The following is a 19226-nucleotide window of genomic DNA, read 5'->3' as shown; positions in this document are numbered from 1 at the left end:
CGGCTTGATTGCCATCCTCAAATGGTGGTTGCTACGTCGTATTGAATAGCCCGCAGGAGGCCTTGGGTAAATGGAGAAACGTTTAGGAGAGAAGAGGAAAAAATGTCCGAATTATGTGAAAGAGATGAGCGTATTTTATGTTAGCGATTGTCGCTATCTCAAATGCTTAAGATATCGATTTTCAATAAATACAACGGATAGCGATAAGTCGACTTTGCATCTCTGATTTATTTAAATTGCGTATCTGTAATTTGTTGCTGCCAATATTTTTTAATGCTTAAAAATATCGGCAAACATTTCAATAAATAAATTAAATCATTTTATCAATCCCATCTGTACAACTACAAATATTTAGTTTTGCATGATTAAAATGAAATATTTATTTCGGAAAAGATATATTTTACCGTATCACTAAACTTAAAATACGCAAAGAAATATTAAATTTATACGAATGACAGCTGAATACCGATACGATGTAACATTCATATCATTTAATATCGTTCCGAGAAAACAAACGCTGTAAGTGATTGACATGTTTATTTGTTTTAAGGCAATTTATTCAGGAAACACCTCGCGGACTGTTTGCATAACATGGAAAACGATTTATTCGAAAAGCTGATTCCGCTATGATCAACAACGTTTGCACCACCGTAAAAACGCACGCCCCGGAAGGATAGGAACTTTTCTCGATAATCATTTCAACATAATTTCACTACAAATCACTGAAGATTCCAAGAAATTGTTTCACTTGTCTCTTCTGTGAAGAGAAAGAAGTTTGCGTATTACTTGCGGCTAAAGAATATATAGATTGGAGTCGACGCCAATAACAGAGCTTTTTGCGACAGCAAACCGTGCTCTTATCAAGTTTGATGCGACATAAAGTTTGAAAAAGCGATGAATCTCGTGTGAACCTAAAAGCGGGCAACGTGGGCAAGCGATTTTGACACATCGAACGGACGAAACGCGCTTAAATTACTTTGGCCTAGATGCTTCATTGACATCTTGGCCGCGATTCAACTTCGAACGAGGGCGAACACTGCGACATCCGGCAGCTTGGCCATGTTGGGATTTAAATGGTGGTAGGGCTAATTAATAGCACGCCATCGGAAATTTATTACGTCAACCGGTTATGTTTCAAAGGCGCACGCTCGCTCGGAGCACGGCGGTCGTTGACAAACTTAACAAACTGCCGTCGACAAAAGGTCCTATACCGGAAAGACTCGCATTTCAAGTATGCTGCTAAATGCGGCGGCGCCGGGCGACACGACCAAGTTACAAACTGGCGAAACTTGGCGCTGACGAAGCCGCAAATACTTTCGTTGACGTGTAACAAAAAAAGTTTAATTTCGCGAGCTCACCGAAACAAAATTTGCGGTGGTTGGGACGGTTCTTTTCGCCGTGGTAAAGAGCCGTGCTAAATTTGCCGTGTCTTTTTTATTGCGGGCGCGTCGCGCGCAAAACCCAGCACACATCCTTGGGGCGCGCCCGGTGAAATTTCCGTAGTTCTCTGAAGAACACTTCTGCTACTTTTAAGGGTCTGATGTTACACACCTGTCTCGCGTTACATGAAACCTTAATTTTTAATTACGAATAACCTTTGTCTCTCGACTTAATTTAGTCATACAAAGTAATTCAATAATTACAACTTCTAATTTATAATTTAATCGTGGAGGCAAGTAATTAAGTACAATACTTTTTTTACTTAATTTCTATTGCACATTTAGTTGACTATTGATTTAAGCCGAGTTTATCGAAAGTGGTTCCATTGACAATTGACGTGAGCGAATTTAATTCAAGGTTGTTCGATTAATTTAAGCAAAATCTATCGAAGATTGTTCGTTGTCATGGCGATTTATATATTATATATATATTATCTCTTTGCGATATACCATTTTTGTCTCTCACATCTTTTACAATCTTTGCCTACACCTCTGAGACCTCGTCATTATAAAATTTAATAATACCACAAGGGACATAAGCCACATTCTATATGGGTATAAGCATATTCTACAAAGTCGAGTAAAACCTACTTCGATCAAATGTGGTAATGAGAAACGTGAAACATCTCCCGAGAGACACCATTATTGCCATCTCCCATATATGACTGCATTCTGGGGAAATATATCTCGATGCGTTGTACGTCGCGAAAACGAAATTCTCTGAGAAAAGGTATAGCTTTCCTATTTTCCATTATCGGAAAAATATTATTTTTCTATATTGCAGGTCATTTTTCTCGGTAAAATCATATTTTTATTTAATTGAATTTATTATTGCTAGAAATCATGATGCAACATCTCACGATAAACTAAAATACGTGAAAAGCACGACCTGCATGTAACATAATAAATGTATCAACGCAACGAAAATTTCAAATAATAATAATAATATATCTTTGTCAAGTATTAGCATATAAACTGAATTGTTAAATTAAATTAACAAATTTGATTTTAAAATTACTCCTGTGAGGCTATTATAATTATAATAAATAATAATTATTATTATTAACATCTACACTAGTCCGTTAAATATTCGTTACTATAAATTAATCGATTAAATAATTAAGATTCATATTGAAGGTAACCGTGCGCAATCCAGGTTTTGTTAATACAGAAGCGATTCGCGCAATAATTTGGAATTACGTGGGCAATTAAATAATTAATCACGGTAAATGGCAAAACATGATACGGGGAAACAAGTTTCGCCGGGCTCGTGCGCAATTCGCGTGCCACACACGCATCGCATGCGGTCGGCTCTTTCGTCATTGAAACTCCGACACGCTCATAACGCAGACTTCATTAGCTCGTAAACACCGCGTGCGCTTATCATGCGGGTCCAGGTTAGAGCCCAATTATGAGTCCTATCGTAATCGAACGCGAAACCGCGCTCACTAAAAACACTCGCGAGAGCGTTCGCTGATCTTAGATGGAGACGTGCGCATACGTGTGCTTTTACTTACGAAAGCTGGCATATAAACTGGCGTAACGCGCTCTGATAGGGCGTGCAACAAGAGAAGTTACGACGAGGGGCAATAATAATTACTTTGCTGTACGCCGCCGCCGCCTCCGCCGCGAACGTTATCGGAAACTTAGTTTGCACTAGTTTTTAACGCAAAACAGTACAACGCAGATTGCCAATAATTTACGACACTTAAAGAATTAATTACGCGAGCCAAATGTACTATACAAATCTTGCTATATGTATACAGTAGTTTATTAATTATTTTAAATATTTTTAATTACTTTTATTCGTTAATTTTCTTGTTTTCCCAATTTTTTTATGTGCAATAAAATAAGTGAAACATGTCGCGGAATAGTAAGGATAATAAATTAAATTATTAAATACATATATAATTAACAGCGCAAATGTAAATGCGTACAACAACAACTGATAATTATTTAATACGTAGTTATAAATACTGAAACTGTTGAAATTTATTGATCCAACGTATGATTAGAAGGAAAGTTTTTTCGTATACATATACTACAGGTTATTATTAATTAAATATTGCCATGAATAAATAGGTATCGATATTTTCATTTCATAATTTTTAGTTTATAAATAAATACAGACACACAACGTTCGCACGCACACATTCTCTCTTTCTCTCTCGCTTTCTTTCTGTCGCATTTATGCTTATTATGAATATTTAATATGAAGCATAAATGATTAATAAAATATAGAATTATAGATATTATATGAAGGTATATCAAGATATAATGTATATAATAAAAATATTGTTATTTTAATATCGTTTCATTGAATATGCGAAGTAGAAAAATAAATGTCGCAAAAGTTTTCGGATATGTGGTCGCCCTGTTAGGGGAAGATAAAGTTAGCAGCCACATAAAACGTATGCGCAAGTAGATAATTCAAGTTTTTCAGTCAACCGACGAAAATGGAGCTAACAAGCAGTCTGAAATATCGCAATAACTGCGATTCGTGCCTGTATTATGGCACGTGGGAATACCTGTATTAGACCCCGTACTAATGCATATCGCCGCACCGTGTACGCCTAGCCACGGAATATTATTCCGTATTCACGTATGCGCGTGTTTACCCGTGGAGCACATCCTGCGCCGCATATATAACCAAGAGTTACAGAAGTGAAAATTTCCCGCTTCGTGTATGCCGCGGAAGCGCAATGCGCTCGTACCATTTTTCTGCCCCTTTTACTCGAGAAAAAATACAAGAGACGACACTACGTGTACAGATTGCACATATTTAAACGGTCTAAATTAAATTTCTCTGCTTTCCTGCTTTAAACTTGGATTTTCATCTTTTATGTACATATATTCTGCGGTGTATGTTGAAACATGCGTAGGAGCCGCGATACAATCGCGCGCATGTAATACGATTTCTAAATACTCATAAGTGTTATTAGGAATTATTCAAATCGTGTTTCACGCTAATGTTGCTAATTATTGCTCAATATATCTTATATATATATGTATTTTAAATACATACAATTGTATATATTACTCTAATAACGTAGAAACAATTCAATTAAAAAAACATATTTAGTAGCTAAAATATATATTTATTAAGAGAAATAATTCTTAAAAAAAATGAAATGAAACAATGAACATAGTTTTTTTCATGTGCGGCGGTACGAATTTTTTCGCAAACTAAACATTCAGTTCGTGCGCTCGCAAGGATATAAATAATTTTTCCCTACACGTGCTTTTGGCTTGAACTCGTCGATTCCCGTATATATAGCGCAGCTAGGCAAGGATGAGATACATTTCCAATGCATTTAAGTGGTAAACTTATCAAAGGAATAACGGAGGATTCGCATGTGAGAAGGTATACACAGTCAACACGATACTTTAGAATTTCAACTGAATTTGCAAGTTCTGAATATGCTAACCCGTCATTTTACCCTTTGACACTTCCATGTGCACATTGGAAAATTTGACGGAAAATGCATGCTGCCGAATTGAGAGTGCAATAGATCAATACATGGTAAAATTGTGTGGAAGTCGGTGGAATAATCGCATCTTGCCAGAAATATCCTATTATCTGCCGGAGCTACTCACGCGAACGTTCGTGGGTGAAAACAGCTCTGTAGGGATGAACATGGAGACGGAAATGTGACCGAATGTGTTTCAAACGGGTTTCGGCTGCAGGATACTTCGCACACGAGGCACGAATGTTGCAAATAAATCAAGACTCCCATGGCTTCCGCTGTAGAGAATCCACGAGGGCGAGCGAGTAGGTGCGCTTTCCTGAATGGACGAAAAGGCAGAACGACGCACTGGTGGAGAAAATCAGGTGGAATGTCGAAAAGCAGGCGTAGGGCTCATCTCTCCATTTATCGGCTAAAATATTTGAATAACAATTCTTATCTCGTTCTCAAACGACTTGCCGTTTTAAACGCAATAAGCACGCGTCTCAATCTCCTAATAAAATCTTTCAATCTTAAATAACAAAGTTTCACAAATGTGTCTTATAATACTTTTAGATTGCGTTTGCAGAAACACAGGCTCCTAGTGACGCATGCCGAAAACAATTTTAATAAGAATAATATGTATCAAACCTTGGTCGCATTACAAACTTTGATATCATTTATTATAAAAATAATTTTTATGAAAGAAAACAGGTGTATTTTGTATCACGAATTAGTTTGATTTTGAATCAGTACTTCCGCGATCTGTTTCATCAATTATCAAACATGTTTATACGCAAATATGAATCTTGCTCGATCTACCTACTTTGTACTGAGTTTGCTCTTGCTGTCGTACACACACCCGGCCGCGAGTGTGTGCCATAAACATGAGAAAACTTCATTCGGAGGAAATACGGAGCCAATCTTATCGGGCGAGATACATTTCGTGAGGCGCGGCGCGCGGAGAAATCGAAATAAATAATCGGCGTCGTAATATAGGCCACGGCGATAAAACGCATAGCATATATTGCACTAACGCACGATATAATCGGAATACGGTGGACTCCGCATGAAAGATGCATCTAGCTCTCGTTTGAAATTTGTTGGCAGTCGTGCACACAATGCTTGTCCAGCGACGTGCAAAATCGTTGTGCGACACACGATCGTTTCGGTCTGCGTGATTTTTGGACGAGATTATTTCCATTTGCGAGGAGAGACGGATGGAATGAGAGAACGTTTTCAAAGAACGCGCGAATACATCGAATCGGTTGTAAGAGCGATTATTGTCGGGATCAAATTAATTCTTGCGATAGTGACAGATGTAAAATAATTCTGCCTTCGATGCATGTTACATATTTTTAAAAAATATTTCTATAACGTGTAAAAATATCAAGACGTACGTCATGATAGTCTTAATACAGGTCTGGTAACGAAACTATTCAATTTATGGATTCACATGATAATTCAAGTGGCCACCTCCATCTGTGCCAGGTCCTTAAAAAATAAAGGCGTTTACATTGTAATTTAATTTTACATTGCAATTGATTTATATCTTGAAAATACCGAGTTGAAAATTTAGTTATTAAATTTTTATTTAAGATTATCTACGGCCACAGAATACGAAAATAGTAATAAGTTAAATATTAGAACAACTTTTTAACTTAATCTCTACGCTCCACCATCTGCGTTTGATTTGTATATGCTTTTAATTCTTCTACTTTGATTTCATAATTGAGTTTTCGTATTAGCATTTATATTAAAAGACATCTAAATGCGCTATGGTGGAGAATGCGAATATATTTTGAACGATAATAATAATACGTATAATACACACATTATAGAGAGACTAGAAGTGGTGCCTGTTATTTTCAAGTATTATTCTGTAGTGATATTAAAAATCTATGAGATTTACTACAATAATATAAAGCATTTTGTATAAAAAATCTAATGATTGATAAAAGAAGTAAAATGTTGCATTCTTGTATAATATAAAAGAGATGAATAATTACTTAATTTGTGATTTCTCTTTAAAATTAATCTATTTGTTTATCTTTGCAGGTGAACGGATCCTGGAGTTTACCTGGGTTTGTTTGTGATTTTTATATCGCAATGGATGTGACTTGCAGCACCAGCTCTATATTCAATCTCGTGGCTATTTCGATAGACAGGTAAATATTTTCTCTTCGCTAACACAAAAATCAAAATAACAAAATACTAATCTGGAAATAGCACTTGAAAACTCTCTTGAGATACCTCACGTTCTGCAGAATATTCCACTAAAAACATTTAATGTTTAAAGATTGGCTTGTCGAAATTATTCAATATCGATTATAAGAACAACTTCCGATAACATTGCCTGTTATATTGAATTTAGTACAGGCCCTCGCCGTAAAATATCAAATAATATAAATGTATCACTACCAAATAAATGTTACATACTTGGTAAAGTTTTTGTACATAACTAATTCAAATCAAATTGAAACAGAAAATCAAATTAATGCTGTATAAAGATGTGTTATAATTTTGTCCACGTTTGGTGAGTTTGATGATGTCTACGATTTTCGTTAAACTTTGATAGTAGAAGACACTAACGTCCAAACATGTGCTTCCTCCAATTCTCGTGGTCGTAAAAGAGTCTCACAGTGATTACCGCGAAAGTTTGGGAATCAGGAAAAAGTGGAGTAGGCTGATTTTACGGGTTTACGTGCCTTGAATTGAACGCAGGCTCGCACCTGTGCTCGGAATGCAACTCGTTAATGAGAAAATTAGACATATTAGTACGTTCAAATTTGTCAGGAATAATCTCTTCGATAAATGAAGTTTTATACATTGCAAATAATTAGCCATGAAATTGATGAAAGAAGATAAATAGTTGAAATTAGTTTACATCACTATGTAGGCTTGAGTGTATTATCTGAAATATACAATTATTTGCCACATTCTTTTTTCCGTATAGAAACAGTGATTATAAAAAATTATAAAATTAAAATGTAACTATTAATGAAATTACAATTAAATAGTAATAAGATTATTCTGCATAGTGTTCAGTGTAACTTTCATTGAAGAATTATTAATCCTGTACATACCTCGAACAACATTTCCATAAAATGTAAAATACAATCTCCAACCGTCTTGTATTTAAATGCTCCGAAAAAAATACGTAAGCTGGAAAAGTGCATATAGATTGCATTTTGAACGGCATTCATTTCGACTACGTTTAATTGATTTTGTGTCGTTGAATTATGGATGAGAATAACGAGAACCTTTATTCCCTTCCCCCGTTGCTTTCTTTGTTCTGGTATGGTACAGTTGACAAGAGGTTTGTCACATAGTAAATTGATGACAGGATGAACAAGAGATTGAAGAGTGCTCGATGATACATATGACGAGAGTGCTATGTACCGCCTTCATACTCGACTTTACAGAAATAAATTGTTATTAGTTAAATCGCAACGAAAAACACATAAATGCGCAAGTTATGCGTTTTGAGCAATTTTCTATTTGAAACAATCGTGATGATAGATTGTTACAGCGAATTGTCAAAGTGCTAAAAACATTTTGAGGGAGTTTTGCGAAGAAACTTGAGACTTTAAAATTGTTTTACAACATTCTCTCCCGAACTTCGGAAATCCCCGACTACAATGGCTTGAAAATGGCCTTTTACGGCCTTTTCAGTCCTTCGTAGGAAGTTTATATGACCAACCACAGATGTTCGCGAGCAATAAAAGCATTTAATTTAAAGTAAATTGTCATGAAGCTAATTTTTTATTGATACAAAATATAAAACATCAATATTGAATTTTAAGCAAAATAGATATTGTCAATTATTATATCATTTAATACATAGATCGGTTTAAATTTCCAATTATATTGTAAACATATACACGCTTTTCAAATTTGTTGTCGCTTTATTCGGAAATTAATTCCGTCAAAAGAGACAATCGGCTGTAATAATAACAACTAACACACATCGAATGCGTTAATCACGCGAGATGGGAATTCTGAAGGGTGGATGAGACAAGAATTGCTGAATCTGTATGTAACGGTTTTACAGCGATATAATACCCGCCGTGCGCGAGGGAATTGCAGCGTGCGCGAACCGATTTTGAATTGCAGATACATAGCGGTGACCCAGCCGATAAAGTACGCGAAGCACAAGAACAATAGAAGAGTATGGTTGACGATACTGTTGGTTTGGGCGATATCGGCCGCGATCGGCAGTCCGATTGTCCTAGGCCTGAATAACACTCCGGACCGGATACCGGACCAATGTCTGTTCTACAATACGGATTTTATCATCTACTCGAGCCTGTCCAGCTTCTACATACCCTGCATCATCATGGTATTTCTTTACTACAATATATTCAAGGTGAGAGCGACGTGACTTTTTTTGCGGCAACGCATATTAACACGCCGTCGTGTGAACCTATATTTTTTTGCATGCCTAAGAAATCGACTGACCGTTGCATACGGAGTATGAGTAATTTGTCAATCGACGAAACAACATACGCTGCGACCAGAGTCTACGCCAATAAAATTCAAGGAACGTATCTTTTCTGTGTAATTTGAAACTTTTATATTGTAAAACTTTCTTATTATGCGCATATGTATAGTAAACGAATATAGGAAAGGAGAAGTTTTCTCATCGGAGGTTGAGAAACGCTGGTATTAATAGGTCAAGCCGGTTAGCGGAAAATATAGGATCATACGGGTAATCGAAATTGCGCATTAAACGAACACGTAGATTAAATAAACCATCATTACCACCGGCAGTACAAATTGTGAACGACGCGAACAAATTTTGATGTAATAACCAAAAATCTGCAATTTAATAATCAAATTTCTAAACGCGATTGCGATTGACATTTCGAATAATATTGGAAAGTGATTAATGCCGCAATGAGATAAAATGTTGAACAAAAAATTTGCGACGTTAAAATTTTATCCACAAGGGATTTTAAAGAATGTGGCTTTTGTGTAATATAATCGTGGCATAGCAATTGCACAAAGACCGTGCAGTGAAATCCATTTCAAAGATTCTGCCTCAAAAAGAAATCGATAGCTGTCTTTGCAGCTGAATTGACGCACGCACGCGACGACAAGACGCAAAGGGAATTATCTCTAGCTCGATTACAAAAGGGTAAAAATTTATTCGTGCCTCTTTTATCTCTATGATTACTTCAGAAACGTGGGTCGATCGCGAAATTGGCATGAAAGGTAGCTCCCATAAAGGCGAGTCCGCTGTCTTCGTAATTTAATTATCATGTATAATATGTGCGGTATCGCAAAAATTAACTCGACTTTATTGCCGACGGCGCGAAATTCGTTAGTATTTTGCTTTGAAATTAAAATATTATAGAAAAAAGTATGACAAACTATAATACGGCTGTAACAGTTGCACTGCAGCCGGCGTAAAATCGTAATGCGACCGTGTGAAAGTGTTACATATACCCTACGTTTCGAAAAGCAAGCGTGCCATGTGTTTAAATATTTGGATGTGGCTTCACGGTGAACGGTTTTGCCGTAAACAAACTTATAAAATCAACTTCGTTTCACCTGTCTCGAATTTTTCGTGTTCGACATATCCATAGTAAAAATCACGTTCAAATTTTATGCGATTAATCTCGGACGCAGATGTAGCAAAGTGCACTGCGGTTTATACAGCGGTTGCTATCATATTGCGGTGGATCGTAAATACGGCTAGTCGAACAATTTCCGCGTTTGTAACGTACGGAATATTTCGATTGGGTTGTTAATTTTGTACTTGTGGCAATTGTACACGCATAATATACCGGCGTGAAATACCATATAACAATATTGATATACGACCTTTGTATTTTCAATACATATGATGTTACCACGTCATTCGCGTGCAATATTATATGATATCATGAGCTCACACCCTTCATAAAACCGGAACGCATCATTGAGGGCATCACTGTCAGTTGTAAATTTCTGCTGAACTTCGTCGAGCTTGTGCAAAGTGTAAAGGATATAACTTTAGATGGAAAGGAGAATATGTTCAAAGAACTCGAGTTTTTAGAAGAAAGATCTAGTGAAATTTAAAAGAAATAAGAAACAGAATTTTGCTGCACCTCTCTCTCTCTCTCTCTCTCTCTCTCTCTTATTCAAAATAAATCTGTAGTCTTTTTAGTTAAGTCGATTTACATTTACGATTACAAGACGCAAAAGAATTTTTCTTTCTCGTCGATTAAAACTTATTTGCGTCTCTTTTGCTTTGACTGATTTGACATAACATAAATAATTGAAATAAAGTCGACATTTGAATTGCTTAAGTATTAAGAAATATTGCGAACAAACATAAATACGGAAAGAAGATAGCTGTTAACAATAACTGTATTATATGTTATTTTAATTTATTCGTTAATTGTGACTTTATCATTTTCGAGCAGTATTATTGCAAAAAAAGTAGAACAAACTGCTGGATTGACTCCCTTTTATTGTCATTATTATCTGTATGATAATCATGACTGTGATATAGGAATTTATGCTGTTTGCAAAAAAAATGAGAATGTTCTTTCCACGAGCGTAAAGCACGGGTGTATCGAGAAATATGCGTATAATCTCTTTTTTAACGAGAGGAGCGAAATTTTTGTCGATGCAGTTAAATCAGCAGCGAAATATTATAATGCTTTAGCAGCACGGAGATTTCCTTCCGTAAAACTGTCGAAATAAATCTCGTTGTCCGTAGATAGATGCTCGATAACGTGTCTCGGGTGTTATCTGCAGAAATCTCACGCAAAGATTTATGTTATACATTTGCGTCTCGAGTTTGCAACCCCTCGTCTGATTTACGTCACAATGTAGATTTTCAATTGACCGTTTCAGGCTCTGCGAAACAGAGCGAAAAGGGCTCGTGCTAGCAAAAAACCGAATTTAGGCGATATAAAACCTGGGTGCATCATCGAGAATATCGCACACACGCGTAGGTGAGTACTCAACTGTGTAACTCACATCCGCTAACTCTTTAAGTACTGTCTTTTTACCCTGTAGAAGTTACAGCAAAACGATATATTTAAAAAAAATTCTCTCTCGAAGATATTTTTCAATTAATTTACATCTGTACATGTACAAATGTAATTCTATGGTTAAATATTCTTTATTCAGTCGGGAAACAAGGATTTAATTTTTATACAATATGAATTTCGTAATTAATTTTGCAACAATATTAAACTTTTGGGAAAACGAATGCAATTCTTATTGTTCCAATTTTCAATGTACTTCTTTTATTTATTGCAAACTAAATGGAAAATGTATTATGCTGTATCTTTTACTAAAATTGATGTCTTGCATGTTACGCATGTAAATATTACACACCACACGCATAGGTACACATGAATATACATGTATAAATGTATATGTTGCCGTCTCTGCTTCCTCATTCTCTATATATATTTTTACAATTTCATACAATTTCGTAAAAAGAAAAAGGCGAAGTCTTACTACATCTCGGATTAAAATCTGCTCCAGGAAAGCGCTAATCTATTATACAGATAAATCGGATTAAAAATACGTTTCCGTTTTCTGACTCGGAATTTGTTTTGTATTTTTTTATTTAATCAATAATCTCAAGATAAGACACATCGCTTCAAAAATTTAAATTAATTATGGCACAATTTATAAATCTTTTACATACGCGTACTTTTTTTTTATCTATCCTTGAACCATTGCATTCTCGACCTCAGAATCTTGGCCCATAAATTCTTGAATTTTCCTTATGTCACCCGATACGTTGTTAAATTTTTAATTGCGCGGCAGACTTATTTGTAAAATCAGCTGTTAAAGAACGTGTTATTTCTCGATTCTTTGTCTTGATATAAACAACTCCCATTATATACTTAAAAGATGTTTTGTCTTTGATGTAATATCTAAGTGTGTCATATTACATAAATACATAACATTATTCGTATAAAAGAGTATTGTTTTTCACATAAATTTATTTGCAAGCAGTATGCGTATTATCACTACAGATTTTTGTATACTTGATTTGAGTTTACCCATTACGAAAATTTCCAACTACTTATATCCAATTTCTTAGCAATTACATGTATATAAGACTTTTATTTAAAATATAGGTATCTCAACCTTAATTAATTTTGAAGAAAATAGTATTACAAAGACATGCAACATGACGACATTAAAGCGTGATCAACAAACGATGGTGTTCGGTCTCACAATTTCGTTGAAAATAAGTTAGCTCGAAATCGAGCAAGAAAGCTATGGTTGAACCGACATTATACTTAGATCTAATTAGGATTAATTGGCGCGATTGGCGTGTTCGTAGACAAATCGTTGTGACGGAAAAATATTGCGAGCGAAAATTTATTCATGCGCCCTCTTATGCGACGTTATCCAGCCCGTTTGCCGGTGCGATAAGCGTGAAGATAACCTGCCGACATTTGGAGCACGTCGCGCGCCGCGATGCGCGACGATTCTTTTCAATTTTCGCGACCGCGTAAGGCTCGCATTCCAACGAGACAATTTCTCGCGGAGATTGGTGCCAGCTGGCGCGGCGCGAGCTGAGAGACGGGGACGACCGAGGGTTAAGTCCCAAACATCCCCGGATAATTCGCTTTTCTCGCACGCCTCCGCTCGCACGTGCTTTCATTTCCGCCGTGCTGACGAGGGCAACCTCGTCTTGAATAGCAAACTACTTGTACGCCGCTTAATCGCGAGTCTTTTTGCTTGCGTACTTTCCTAGACATGCATCTCGTTACGTCTTCCTTATTCGCGTTAAAGTAATGCAAATTGAATATTATCGGGGAAAGATATTCTTTATTGACATTTGACGTTTATAATGGAAAGGTGATGGCGCATCAAGTCAGGTTTGATTAATATGCATAAGAGTGGCGAATGGAATTGGAATGAGAAAAGAAAGGAGAAGGAAAGGTTTTCTACCTTGGATTACTATAATTTGCTTTATTGAAATAGATGTGCGCTCTTATGACAATTCATATTTCAATGAGACAAGAACGTTATTCTAACTATAGAATTATTGAGTGTGAAATATTATAGTGGCAGCTCACTGGTATTTTATTGTCGTCGTGCAAAGTGAATATCCGCAACTGCATAAAATTCACACTACAATGTCGTAAACCGAGATAATAGAATTCGTGTTTATTTATGTGCACTACCATTTACCGACGCATCGGAATCGCATGTGATATAACGTTACCTGCAGCTCGCGAATTCGATATAAGGATTATTTACCTTGCAAAGTATCGCGATGATAGCTTTAAAGGAATATAAAATATTCTACTTTTACATGTCCGTCTGTTCCGACATGTATACACGTTTGCGCCACAATTCGAGACACGTACAACCGCAGTAAAACATCCCGGCAGTACGAACAATTCCTTATGTTATGGATTTTATATTATTAATTGGGTGAAATGACGATTGTACCAAATTACAAAACTTTCGGAATTGAATTCTAAGGACAAATAAGAAACTCCTGTATTTCGATTAAAATTGGTTCCTATTTAAAGGAAACTTTAATTTTCAGTTTAGAGTTAGAAAGATATTTAATATTGGAAATTAAAAAGTTACGAGCGCGAACACGGCGCGTTTAATCAAAGTTTTATTCACGTACTCAATTACCAATTGGTCGAAGCAATTGGTTGTTGAAATCCGAAAGGAGGGAGCCGCGGTATTTTTGGAACAAGGTTTACGCAGACCCGCGTGAAGCTCAGTAGATGTATACGTTTGTAAATACTCGACATGCCTAACCATCTAAGAAGATTTTCGAAAAATATTAAGGCGCTTCGTTAAGTACTTGAGACTACCCGACGGGAGTACCACGAAGGTAAACGAAATTTTCCAACAAACTCCTGTTTACCTTCCTTCCAGCGAAGAGTGCAGAAAATCCAAGTATTTAAGCGCTTGAACGCGGAAAAGACACGTACCTACTAGAGAAGAATGGCCGAAAAGTGTGGCCGGCCGCCGCACACGAAAGATGTGTAAAAAGCGTTCTCGCGAGTTTTACTTTATCTTGTATCTTATCGGCAAAAAAGCACACAAAAGGACAAGATTTAGTGTTAATTGATTTTACAATGACATCACTTTAGCGGATTTAATTAATATTTTTCCTCGAAAAATATTATTTTCTGACATAGAAAGAATATTAAAAATGTATAATTCAATGTAAATATACAGATTGTGATAAAAATCTTTTCGCACGTCTGACGTGAAAGCAACATCTAATTAATTGAGAGGTAACGTGTCTTGGAAAATTGATAATTGCTTTTGGTTTAACTTTGATGCAGATCACACTTACAGCGACGCATGACACACTGACGGCGGCGGGCGATAAATTAAACTTAGGTGTTTACAGTCGCAGTCGCAATTTGGTAACTTCATCCGCATTTTGATATCTCTCTAGGGTGCAATGTATCCGACATAATCTGGCGTCCTGGTTAATCCGCCCACATGCACCCACGCTGGCCACGTTATCCCTTTATCGACTTTGTTATCGCGCGGACCGAGATTCGGTCGAAAGCACCGAAATTTTGATATTTATCTTGGCAGTCTAATTCACGAATCCTGTTGCCGTGGCACGTGTATCTTACTTAAGGTCGGCGATCATTATAATTAATAATTATTTCACGTTAGGATACATACTATATGTATAAAGCCAAAATTGCTTGAGTTAAGATTCAAATGAGATAAGAATGAAAGGAAGAATATCGTTTGTTATACAATATATACAGCAGAATATCAATGTTTTTTTTCACAATTGTTTCTTCTTTGTGAGATATGTACTATCTCATATAGAATTTATATATATTTTTTAATTCACATAGAAATATTATATTTAAAATTTAAAACGTCCGTAATTAGGGAGTTTTTGTTAGAATATTCTTAACGGAGTTCTTAATTTAAAAATTAATTTTCTGACGCAAAAACTTTCCTCTAGCGAATAAAATTTATGCAGATACCATACGTTGAAATGTACGCTTTACCGTGTACAGAAATGTGCATGTGAAAATGTTGCGTCGTGCTTTGAGTGGGCGACTTTGGTACGTATCGGCACTGTCGAAGTATATCGCGGATACTATCACTTCGAAGTTCGATGTATAATGCAAAATTTACCAACCAAGCTTCTAATTTCCGCATAGGAGTGTTAATAAAGCTTATGGCAGCTCAAATCGTGGTATCCGTCGCCGAATATATGAATTATTTTGCAATGCAAAACGAGTTTTGCTCGAGTTGAAGGAAATTAAACATTGTAACCCAATTCTACATTATCCAAGCAGTCAAAGTTTAACACCATTTAGAGAATATTTAACTTTTTAGAAAATTCTTGAATTTCGGACATTGTGAGAGAGGTTGAAAAATATATAGCAAGTCCAAATGAATTTATTAGCATGTTAATAGCTTGTTGTACACAAGTTACTGTATCCGATAAACGCTGTAACTTATATTAAATACAAATGAGATGCTCGACACAAATTATTACATTGGCAAAATGTATGTTGGGCATGTTATATCGATCAAAAATGCAAGTGTACTTTGCAGTTAGATAATTTAATGTGCAACTTTAATTTGCACGAGCGCGCACTCAACCAAAATCATCATATTCTTTCTCGCCCCGTCCCTCCTCTTTCTCTCTTCTTCATCCTTTTTCTTTGTCTCCTTTCTGTTAAATTTTGAATATTTACACGATTAAATATGTTGCCTTTTTATACACTTCTACATGATAAACATTGAAATGATGAATACAAAAAGGAAGACATTGAAATACATTGAAAATTGATTTATTAGATTCAAAATTAAAGAGAGAAGGTTGTGACTTGTCACGACATTTCGACTTGATCGCTGTATCATAAATTAAAGACTCGAGACCTCTGCCGTAAACAGGAAACAGCGACGCTCTGTCACTCAGGATCTTGCAGGTGCTGTCAAAAAGCGTGTCGTCGCTTTGTGCATGATAGATACGCTACTTGCTGGATTAACGCTGGGGGATGCCGGATAAACGAGGAAGTGCATGATAGGTGTAGAGGCTTTTCTAGAGGCTTTTGACTAAGATCACGTAGTGGGTATTCTGTGGCAAGGTTCGCGGAAACGGCGTTGGGGGCGGCCGCCCTGGTGGCACCTGGAATCGAAGAACCGACGAACACCGCTTCCGGCAGCAACGAGGACGAGGACGAGACGCCCCTCGATCCTGTCGTCGTCATCTCCAATGACAAGAGCACGGAATTCTTTTTAGCCACGGTCGTCGAGGAAGCAGCGTAAGAATTTCATCATATCTTCTTATCACTCCTTCTTTCCCCCGTCGCGCGTCCCGAACGGAAGGAAGATGTCGGAATTTCCTTTCAACGATATCTGATCGCATTGTCATGACGTTGTGCGACGCGGCTCGTCACCATCGGTGCAAAAAGCCATACGGACGCGTCGCCTCTGAAATGGTTACCGTCTCTCAAGATCGTTAGCGTCGCTCAGTTTGATATGTATACCTCTTTGCGATGACAATACGGTATGAAGTCGAGGGAAAAAATCAAAGTGGCTCTGCGAGGCCTTTCGTAAAACGTATGATTGGTCCGAGATAACTTATGTCGCGTTACATTTGATATCGACTATTTGCCCCGATTATTCTAGGAGTTATTGGGATCGATGGCAATATCATTCAGTAAATATAACTTAACACATCAATTTTTATGCAAGATTATTTTTAAATAATATAAAACTTTACACTGTCTTATTTGCGGTTTTATTAATTTTATTATTAAAAGAGAAATATTGCATTGAAATAGCATTTTTATATTCAAATGCGGATAATAAGTTTATCCTCTTAATATAGCACATTGAATAAATTATGAAATTAAATTTACTTTACGTGTATTGCGAGGGAAATGCCGGAATTAACTTATAATACGACTTATATATGAATAAGGGCACTAATCAAGATACAACTTTTTCTTTCCATCTGCTTTCGCTGAACTTCGAGAAATAAAACGAAAATGGTTAAAAAGTCGCGGATGCCTGAAAGGCAAAAGAAATGATTATACGATATTCCATCCATCCATATCGTAGAAAAGCGGAGAAATGTTCGCGTTTCTTTTTATTACGCGCCGCTCAAAATGATCTGATCTGTTCTTCGTATCGCTACATCACATGGAATAACTTCCCTTTCTAATTCTTCTTGGTTGCGACTCGCAATTTGAGAAAAGTACGTAACGCGAAATTGAAAGAGGGTTAAAAGAGTTTAGTGAGGATTAAATTAAATATCCTTTGTGCAACTTGACCTACGTATTTAAAAGAATTCCATCGAGCGATCCCATAAACCTTTTGGATGCTGTACTATTTTCTACTTAACATTGTACAGAAACATAGGACTTGCGTAATTTCAATTAGCCGGAAAGCGGTACGAAGGATAAAGAAACGTCCGTTATATAAAGCGGACAAATAAAACAACGCGAGAGCGTAGGTTGTTGCGAGCTTCAATTATTTTCCTACCCCTTCTAAAGATTTCCAAGCGACGCGAAAAGGCTTTGAGTCAATCAAAAGTTTCGGCCTGCCGTTTAATTGGCCAATTGGAAGCCTTCAATTAAGAGGATATTACTTCTGCCTCGCGTGTCGTAAAGTTTGTGGGTTTGTATCCCTTCCGTTCAGAGTCCTCTTCAGATTATCTGTTACGTGAGAATAATTGCGAATTCTTTTCGAGCACGCAGTGATTACTGTTTCGGACTGTCCCTGTTTTTTCTAAGTATAATAATACATTTGTAACGAAATATATATATATACTTTTTTTTATCAAATTACAAGAATTACTTTTAGTTTTATATACAATAATTTTATGTGTAATTTTTCGTCTTACATAAAATTATAATCTCTCTCGGAGTCTCGTTTATAAAGCGATCGAACAATAAGATAAAAGTTTTGCGTTTTTCACACAGCAATTAAAAACATGTTCCTTAAACGTCGTGATTAATTAATTTTCATTAAATTAATTTTGTTCTTTTTGCTTTTTGAAATTAAATATTTTCTCATTTCTCCACTTTTTAAAAGCGTCTTTTGGTAATTTGTCTCGGCCGGATAAAGAGACGAAGACAATTCAGGGCGATGTCGGAACTTCGACCGATCGGAAAATTCGGACAGGAAGGCACGTCGATATTCAGGACGGCTGACAAGTTGGACGTTCGAAAGTTCGTGCGCGTTGGACGATGGGGCAAAATAAAAAAAAAATCGCGGATCGAGAGGAAGAGAGTGAAGGGAGCACGGCCGTGTGGCGAAAAGCCGATGATCTCGTAATTATTTTCTTCGTTCTCCCGACAATCACGGTACAGTGAGAGTCATTCGAAGCTGTGCGTGAGTCCACATG

At 36.5% G+C, this 19226-nt stretch overlaps 1 protein-coding gene across 3 annotated transcripts in view; it reads left to right on the top strand.

Moving 5' to 3' along the window:
• LOC105565509 (dopamine D2-like receptor) overlaps positions 1–19226 on the top strand; it is a 53678-nt gene that overhangs the window by 27386 nt on the left and 7066 nt on the right. The window contains exons 2-5 of one of the 3 annotated variants that reach the window (XM_012018765.1): positions 6944–7053; positions 9002–9254; positions 11735–11835; positions 16960–17136. In XM_012018765.1, coding sequence (XP_011874155.1) covers positions 6995–7053; positions 9002–9254; positions 11735–11835; positions 16960–17136 — 590 coding nt within the window. In that variant the 5' untranslated portion in view covers positions 6944–6994. Of the gene's footprint in view, positions 1–6943; positions 7054–9001; positions 9255–11734; positions 11836–16941; positions 17137–19226 lie in introns of all 3 variants that reach the window. The other 2 variants (XM_012018764.1, XM_012018766.1) reach the window with 2 other exon arrangements.

This window comes from Vollenhovia emeryi, unplaced genomic scaffold, assembly GCF_000949405.1.
Source record: "Vollenhovia emeryi isolate VEMERY1.0 unplaced genomic scaffold, V.emery_V1.0 DF939151.1, whole genome shotgun sequence".
In the NCBI taxonomy this organism is placed as follows: Eukaryota; Metazoa; Arthropoda; class Insecta; order Hymenoptera; family Formicidae; genus Vollenhovia; species Vollenhovia emeryi.
Note: the sequence above shows the minus strand (reverse complement) of the source record. Positions and strands in the feature narration are given on the sequence as shown.